This window comes from Mixophyes fleayi, chromosome 4, assembly GCF_038048845.1.
Source record: "Mixophyes fleayi isolate aMixFle1 chromosome 4, aMixFle1.hap1, whole genome shotgun sequence".
NCBI classification, from domain to species: domain Eukaryota; kingdom Metazoa; phylum Chordata; class Amphibia; order Anura; family Limnodynastidae; genus Mixophyes; species Mixophyes fleayi.
Genome location: NC_134405.1, coordinates 265,504,909 through 265,514,807, shown reverse-complemented (window position 1 = coordinate 265,514,807; position 9,899 = coordinate 265,504,909). Strand labels below are relative to the sequence as shown.

Sequence of the window (9,899 nt, the reverse complement as noted above, 5' to 3'; positions counted from 1 at the left end):
CTGACCAGAGCAGCAGGGTAGCTGACAGAGCGGTGGTACTGGAGAGCTGGGTTCAACCTCAGAATCAGCCGGAGAACGGTTTAGATTTAGGGTCAATCGGCAGGTCTTATTGTAAGACTTATTGTATCAGATATATATCAGAAATAAGGTATTTGCTTTTGAAAGGTTACAACAGAAAAAACTAATTTTCTACTCTGGTCTCATAAATAACAATTTCCTATCTCACAATATCAAAAATAAGTGCACTTGCAATTATATAAATAAGCGCCCTGCGCAATTTGCTTTAATTTATACCAAAAGTTATTTAATAGTGATCCAGTCACACCATGCAAGTCTTATTCTCTAATTTTATCTCAATTGTTTTTATAACTATATGCATTCCTTTTTGTATATAATTGTATTATTCTATTTTATGTATATCCGAATGCCCTGTACCTTTATATATTAAATCTAAAATGTAGTAAATTTTGTCCTTGATAATCCAACAAATCCATTAGCCTTTTATGAAGACTATTGCTTGACCATGTTAACCCTTTGATTACTGGTGTGTGCTAGTATATTGCGGTCCTATTGCCCTTATTCAATATATAGTGGTGATAAATCATAGGTGTATGTGAGGACTGTTTGGAGGCAATTCAGCAAGTCTAGAAAACAGATAGGCGAGTGAGTGTGCTGGAATCGTGTATAAATCTATACTGTAATCAGGGACACTAGGAGCACGCTCCTACCAGTGCATAATATGCAAACTACATGAAGGAAAAAAAATATAGTATGTAAAAATCCACAAACAGATATGTGAAAATTTGGTCAGATTTTGTTTTTCGACATTGAAGATTTCTATATTGTTAAATAATATATATTCTTTTATAAGCAACACATTATGCTTTAATATAAGAAAACAGAATCCCTAGACATCGGATATACTGTTTAGCTCAAATAGTTTTTTATTTGAATGGTGATTAAATGTATTAACTCAAATTTTTACTTAATAGTGCCTCAGCTATGAGACATTAGTATGAAATGTACAACACACTGCCAGACCTTATTACAGTATAAAAGAATTGTTGTTGAGTGATGGGAAGAATTTAATACAAAGTCCACAACATTTTGTTTAAAGTGTCAAAACAAGACAACAAAAGAAAAAAAAAACCAAACAACAAAAACAAAAACATGGAAGACCTAGTAAAGTAATATTGTAGAGAAACTATATAAAAAGAGTACTGCAAAAACACAGTAAACAATTAACATTTCTGCTCAGGACATCCATAGGTTGCTTAGCGCCCAAGCCTCTATTCAGCTTTTATCTTAATTTACTGCTTGTCTCCCTTCTGCTCTTCTTTTTGCTCTCCAGTGCCGGAGTTCTCTCTTTCTGATGCCATCTGTAAATCAAAAATATAATTAAATTTACTGCATTTTGGCACAAATAATTTTTTTCACCACAGATCCACCTTCTAATTATTATTTTTTCTAAAAAGTGTTTTTTTTTTTTGTTTATTATTTTTGTGTTGTATAAAAAATCTCAACAAAAAACATCCTATCTAACTAACCCACCTGTCCTGTCACTATTAACATTGTACATTGGTATTGTGTGAACCAATAAGGTCAGGAGACCATAGGAAATCTTTCAATCAATATTGCAATTTAGAGCATCATAATCAACTAAATAACAAATTTCCAACCTTGTAGAATCAAACATATAAGTTTTAAGGATCTTAACTCCAAGGACTAAGAGCAAACTTCCTAACCGGTGACACTCTAACACCATATCAGTCTGATGGTGGTTAATAACAAATTGTGAATCATACCAATGATGCCATACCTTATGAAACTTATGCATGGCCTTTCTGCTTTCAGATCTCAGTAACCAGAATGGTCCAATGGAAAACACTGGGTGGCTCGGATGCCATCCATACCCTAGCAAGAATAACCTTAGCCAGGGAGGCCAGAGTAAACATGTATTTGGAAGAGGAAAAGCTCAAAAAGAAGTTTAGAGTTTAAAAAAAAAGACGATTTTGTCATCACCTGTGCAAATGAGTTAATATTTTTCATGTAAATAAAATATTTGCACTAAAATTTTTTAAACGATGACCACCCGTTTGTTCGAAAACCTGACGTCCCAGGACAAAACGGCTGTCAATTTTGGATTCAGCGCTCCAAAAAACGTAAGAATCAGTCAACTAAACCAAAACAGCTGTCCAAAATTTTTTTGCAGACCTGTGTAATCGAATGCAATAGATTTAATAGTTTAATATAATAATGTTAAATGCACTTTAGTGGGATCTAAGGTTCAGGACACAGGGAACATATGTTTGGTAGCATTCTAATCCTGTATTTATCCTCAGAGATCCGTTACTATCGGCCAAGAGATCTCACCTCGCGTATGCGAGTTATGAATGATAGGGAATTAATGATCAGAATGGTATTGTGTGTGTAATGCAAATAAACCAGGTTTTCAGCAGAAAGATACGTATGCAGCTGTTGGAGAGCTGACCCCCACCCTTGGAGGGCATCGTTTGAACTGACCTATGTCCTGCAGTATACCAGACTGACGTGAAGCCTGAACCAATGGAAACATGCCAAATCATCTCTATTGTTTTCAATGCAACACCAACATATATATAAACTGAGCTCTGGGACTATCATACACTTCAACGACTGTATGCTGGATCCAGAGCGCCTGCGTATGTAATCGGCTGTACTTATTTTACTGAACTGTTATTCTTTGCATATTGCTATTAAATCTAAGTATGCATTGAAAACACACAAATCGCAGCGGACAATGTTTATTTGTAAGAGATAAAATGACTTTAATAGCGGTATGAGTCCGGATACAAAGCATCCTTGCCAGGTTTAAGTACGAGGATGACTATTGCCTCAGGCATGGAGGGGGGCATACTCCAACAACTGGAAATAAGTAACAGCTTGGGAACAAGGAATTGTCTATACTGCTTATATAACTATTGGAATAGCATCAATTCCCAGGGCCTTACGATTGCTGCTGCAATTTCCTCTTCAGTGATAGGGGAATCCAAGAGGTCAACCGACTCTTGTGACAGTCATGGGAGTTTACTACCACTAAGGTAGGCAGTAAGAAAGGTAGGTGTATATCAAGCCTGTGTGTAATATAGATTACTGTAGTAATCAAATAACACCCCCGCAATTTTGGTGCTTGTAAACGGTTTGACATTACACTTATCTATGACTGCTGGAATTGGCCTAGAGGACAGTTCATCTATCGCTAGGCACGCCAGGTAGCTACCCCCTGTGTCTGCTTGAAAATATTGAGGATGTCTGGAGAAGAGAAACCTCTGACTGTTCTTGTCATATAAAAAGTTGGACCAATCAGATTGTGCCTGTATCCAGTTCAGTCTATCACCAACAGTACATGAATCTAGATACAAAACCTGTAGGTCCCAGCATCTCTGCTCCAGCTCGCCATCCAACTGCTTATTAAGTTTTTTGATTTCCGCTATCTCGTCTATGGAGGTACCACTCACAAAGGCCTTGAACGAGTCCCATAAAACAGCCAGATGACCTTCACCAAGTTGTCCTGAAAGTACCCTTCCCAGAAAGCATGCCAGACCAGTAACCCCACCAAGTCTGAACAACCAATGGGTATTAAGTTTCCAGATAAGTAAAGCCCACTCAGCCCCAAGGTCAAAGTTGGACAGAATTGGAGAATGGTCGGAGATGCCCCTAGGAAGGTAATCCACCCCGGAGACCAGGGGGACTAGACTGCGTGATACAAGGACCTTATCTAATCTCAACAGTGGTGAGTATGGGAATGACAATAAAAATGTTTAACATCTGGGTTCCAAAATCTCCACACATCCACCAGCTTCATATCTTCAGTAAGTTTATCAAAAGGTCACCTACTCTAATTATACAATATAAAAAACAGGGGAGTGGCCCCTCACACACACATAATACACGGACGCAGTGGCCCCTCACACACAATACACGGATGCAGTGGCCCCTCACACACACAATACACGGACGCAGTGGCCCCTCACACACACACACAATACACGGACGCAGTGGCCCCTCACACACACACACACACATAATACACACACGCAGTGGCCCCACACACACATAATACACACACGCAGTGGCCCCTCACACACACACACACACATAATACACACACGCAGTGGCCCCTCACACACACACATAATACACACACGCAGTGGCCCCTCACACACACACACACATAATATACACACGCAGTGGCCCCTCACACACACACGCGCGCAGTGGCCCCTCACACACACAAATACACGCACGCAGTGGCGCTTCACACACACATAATACACGGACGCAGTGGCCCCTCACACACACATAATACACAGACGCAGTGGCTCCTCACACACACATAATATACGGACGCAGTGGCCCCTCACACACACATAATACACAGACGCAGTGGCCCCTCACACACACATAATACACGCATGCAGTGGCCCCTTAGTATACCCTTACCCTTTGAATAGATCAGTATTACTCACTAGATTGCAACTATTTCACTTTTCACTTGGCGTGTTGTTGTAACGCCGCCATCTGGTAGCCGGATTATATTGTTACCTAATAACTGATCTCTAAAACACATTGTTTTTGTATTCAATATTTCATATCCCTTATAGGAATTGTCGCCTTAGACTCTTACCTTAATTCACCCTAATAAATACGTGTTTTGTATTACTTGAGCCTGCTCACATATCCGTCACTCACTATTGCTCACTCATACTAACCTTGTAGTTGTATACACTCGTGCCTAGTGGAGGCTCAGTCTTATGCTAAATAGAATGTAGTTGCTGTACTTATTTTTCTCCTTTGGGAAGATATTGTACCTTTTCAATGTGATATCCTGATATTCAAAATCTACAAGGCTCCTCTCCACCTTCCGTTTTACTCTTGCACTGGCAGTTTGTATGTCTGATGGACAGATTTTTACATAAGCAAAAGCTGGTGGTCTCCAATTCTCAATTAAACATGGGTAAACCTAAAGTACAGATTACTCGCACTGCCCCCCCCCTCCTCTCCACCTAAAAAATCTGGCGATCCACCTATTAACACGCTAATGGCAGATTCTATTCACACCTCACCCTCTATCTCTGCAGTCAAATTCTCTGCTATGTGTATGCCCCAATTAGAAAAAAGGTTTGAGGACCTGCATAATTTGATTGACAATACTATGACTGCGATTGCTGCAAATACTAATCGTATTGCTGAGGTTGAACAGAGAGTTGGTGGTGTGGAGGATAATATGATTACTGTTCAAAGCACAACAGAGAAGCAGGTCAAATCCCTACAATTAACTGATAAACTAAATGATTTGGAGAACAGAAACCGGCGAAATAATCTTTGCTTCATAGCCATACCGGAATCTGTCAAAGGACCACACCTGGTCCAATCCCTTAGTGTTTGCCCTTCCAATGGCTCTAGCACTGGAGCAATCCATGGATAAACCTCAGATTGAGAGGGCTCACAGGATAGGGCAAGAACGTGAAGGGGAACGATCTAGGCCAGTTATTTCTAGGTTTTTGGACTACCGTGCCAAAGACACCATCTTGTGAGCATACAAAAAGAGCCGGGGGTTGGTAGTGGAGGGCCATAAGATAGTTATCTTTCAAGATTTTTTAGTACTTGTTTCCCAAATGCGCAAAGAATTTGCATCAGTATGTAAACACTTGATTGATAACAACAAACGTTTTGCCCTTTTATACCCGGCCAAACTTAAGGTGACCGAGAATGGCCAAACTATGTTTTTTGATGACCAGGTAGAAGCAACACGCTACTTTCTCTCAGCCCCGTCCTCGCATAACTCACCAGGTAGGAAAAGACAGTCACCAACTCATTGACACTATCGCTCTATGAGATTTTGATATTTTATTTAACTATGTTCAGGATATATTCCTGATTTGCTCAGGTATTTCATGTTATAATATATATCCACAGTTAATTATGTCTTCCCGACAATCAATAAGTTCAAAATTTACTTGTTAATTGTTTTCTTGGTACATCCAGACTCTTGGTCTGGGATCTACCTTTGTTTATGGTTGGATAAGGAAAAAAGAAAATGTGGTTTGAGGAATGTTTGGACATGTTTGCTTATTTTATTATTGTTTCATCCGAGGTAAAACTCAAAAATGAAGCCGAATCGACACTGGAGAGGCCGGGGACAACTTTCTACTTTGCGCTCACCCTAAATCTGAAAGTGGAAACTCCAGTCTACTAGACAGCGGCCAATTGTAAATACCCTGCCCCTGGTTGGGGAGACGAGCTAGCCATGTCATACCCCCAACATATTAACACAGCCACTCCATCTACACCACCGTCCCTTAAAATCCTCTCTTGGAATGTTGATGGTTTAAATACTCCTGTTAAGAGGAAGAAAGTTCTCTTACATATGAAGCGCTTTGGACCAGACATCATCTTCTTACAAGAGACTCATTGGAGGATGTGGGATGATTCGACCCTACAGGATTCATGGTTGCATCTCTGCACCCTACAAAAACAAATCTAGAGGGGTGGTCGTTTTGTTGGGAAGGAAGTTGCCATATAGTATCTTGGACACAGTTATTGACCCCGACGGTCGTTACATTCTATTGGACATCCAAATTTGTGACTATAAATATACACTCCTTAATATATACGCTCCAAACAATCACCAGAGAGAATTCTTCCAAAATATATCGCAAATATTAGCCTCACGTGAAACACATAGCTTTATAGTTAGAGGGGATTTTAATGTCATTGATGATCCTTCCTTAGATAGACAACCGTCCCTCTCCGACACTAATCGAGTGAATCTACATGTCTTACCTAGGTTTAAGATCACACATAGCCTAACAGACCCCTGCAGACTTTTAAATCCTACAGATAGATCATTTACCTTTCACTCTGGGGTTCATAACTTTTTCTAGATTAGATTATGTCCTGATAGCGGACCATCTTGTATCTGAGGTCATGAAGACAGACTTAGGCAATATTATAGTCTCTGATCATGCACCAGTACACTTGTCTTTGTGTCTCCCAGTGGTGGTCCCTGGAACTGCCTCGTGGAAATTACCCTCCTATTTATTTACCTCAAAACATTTTAGTCAGTATCTTCGCAACCAGTGGTTGGAATATGTTGACAACAATATTGAACACTTCGATAATCCTGTCCTATTCAAGAGACGTCTAAGGTAGTTTTAAGAGGCATTATTATGTCTTATTCAGCAAATAAGAGAAAAGAGGCCGCTACTAGTACCATTCTCTAGCCCAACAAGTGAGATTATGCTTTGAAGCATTTACATCTAACCCTTAAGAAGTTTCCCAGGCTAATTAAAAATTAGCAAAGCAAGCCTTGGATGGTTTCCTCTCGGTTCAAGCTCAATCAAAGCTTGACTACACTAAAAATAAGTACTACTGTTTGGGCAATAAAACGGGAAAACTTTTAGCTAATATGTCCAAATTGACTAAACGTAGAAACCATATAGTAGCTATACAAACATCAACTATTACCCCCTTACTACGAACATCTGCTGAAATTGCAGAAGCGTTCGTTGATTACTACAGAGAACTTTACTCTGACATTCCATCAGATAAAAACCTGATAGACTACTAGATGAGGCAGACTTACCTGTTCTCTCTGACTCTCAGAGGGAACTCTTGGATGCAGATATAAGCCCTCAAGAAGTGTTTGAGGTAATATCAAACCTTAAACTTCACAAGGCTCCTGGGCCAGATGGGTTTACAGGAGAATATAACAAATTATTAAAAATTTAAATTACGCCCATCCTCCTTGATTAATACAAAACGATTCATCCTTCACATCCTACCTATTCTACATTTAATAGGGCATTTACATCCCTCATTCCTAAGCTGGACACTGACCCAGAACTATTAGCCTCATATCGCCCCATCACATTGTTGAATTTAGATTTCAAAATTTTGTCAAAAATCATGGCAAACAGTAGAGAGGATATAATGCTTCGAAGTCTGACAGAACATCAATTAGGCTTTGTTCATGTCAGGCTCTCGGTTAAGGGCATTCGGTCAGCTATTGCTGCCACAGCGGCTTTCAAAGGTACGAGTACTACCAATAATGTGCTGGTCAGCCTAGACGACCATAAAGCCTTCGACACTGTATCTTGGCCCTTTATGTACACAATTTTTGAGAGGCGTGGGTTTGGAAGGGACTTTATTGATTTGATCAAATACTTCTATAATAAACCAATAACTTCCCTTTAATTAACACAAATCAAGGGGCTCCAAAAGAAATGCACAGGGGGACCAGACAGGGTTACCCTTTATCCCCATTATTGTTTAATTTATCATTATATCCAATGTTAAGGGTTCTTTAAAATTGACCAGTCATGCAAAGGATCCAAATTGGAGATGAGAGTATCCGTATTATGGCATTTGCAGATGATATTTTATTATACGTGTCCAACCCTGAGGCCGCTCTGATTCCCCTGATGAGGAAGATTGAGGAGTTTGGATCTGTCTCTGGATTCAGGGTCAATTTCAATAAATCAACTGTTTTCTCTCTGGGCATGGATAGACATAAACCCAATTGGGCAACTAACATTCCCTTGAAGTGGGAGATGAATTATATATCCTACTTGGCGGTCTTCCTTCCTCGTAATCTAGCCACTCTTTATACACTCAACATAAGACGTATAATCGAATCTATAAAGACAGAGATAAAAGGGTGGGAGAATCTTAAAGTTTCATATTTGGGTAGAGTGAATCTCTTAAAGATGGTGTCCTTCCCCAAAATGCTATGTCCTCTACAAACATTACCCTTACTTCAAATATACCAATTTGGCATTGGAAAAACAATTTATACCTTCTATGCATATAAAGTCCTTCCTTCACATTCATGACCAGGAAACATCGATAGAATTATTAGATAACCCACTGGTGATGTTGGTGAGAAAGATTTGGCACATTCTTCGACATAAATTTCATTTAAATCCTTACAAACCTATACACCTTCCTTTTGTTGGTAATCCTGATTTTCAGGATGGCATGGCGGCTCGTCCCTTTAAGACATGGGAACAACAGGGTCTATACTCTGCGGGTCAATTGATGGATAAATCAACCAAGAAACCATTGCGTTATGCCCAAGCTAGTGAAAAATTTCCATTTCTAGGCCCTTGAGGGATGACATTTCTCCAGGCCCAACATTATGTCAAGAGCCTAATTTTTTTTTCCTCAGACATAGATTGGGATAACCCATTAGACAATATACTACTCTCTAAATCTCCCAAACAAAAAGCTATTTCAATTCATTATAGACTCCTGAGAAACAACAGACTATTCTACCATACGCTCGGGCCTTCCTCAATGGTTATTGACATTCCTGCACTTAACTAATGAAATTTTGCTTAAAAACTTAAACATCTCGATCAGATTGCTCCCAGCCTTTACATATGTAGAAATGTTCCTTAATATATTTCACAGGGGATATATATCTCCACATCGCAGATTGGCTATGGGTCTGTCAGATAATGTTAAGTGTCCTAAACGTAGGATGGGAGGGGCGGACTTGTTTCATTGTTTCTGGGGATGTCCGGTTATTAGAGGGTTCTGGATGCTCGTGTGGAGGTTTGCTACTACTGATCTGGTAAATGATCTCCCTTTCACACCAGACTGGGCTATATTGGGCATTCTCCCACCAAATACCCGCACATCCAGAAGTGGCAGATGTCTGCGGCAGTGGCAAGAAAATGCATCCTCCACATGTGGATCCAGAGCACATCCCCCACACTGGACCTCTTTAAAGAAAAAATGTTCTTTGCCATGAAAATGGACTGGTTGGAAGCCTCCCTCCAAAACACAAAATACACAGGGAGATTTTTTGACACTTGGGAGAGCTTTGTTGGCACTTTGTCAGTCCCGCTGAG

At 39.9% G+C, this 9,899-nt stretch overlaps 1 protein-coding gene across 1 annotated transcript in view; it reads right to left on the bottom strand.

The window, feature by feature from the left end:
* Positions 1–921: 921 nt before the first annotated feature.
* Positions 922–9,899, bottom strand: part of HSPA9 (heat shock protein family A (Hsp70) member 9) — a 206,252-nt gene continuing 197,274 nt past the window's right edge. The window contains exon 17 of the mRNA XM_075209728.1: positions 922–1,379. Coding sequence (XP_075065829.1) covers positions 1,311–1,379 — 69 coding nt within the window. The 3' untranslated portion in view covers positions 922–1,310. The remainder of the gene's footprint in view (positions 1,380–9,899) is intronic.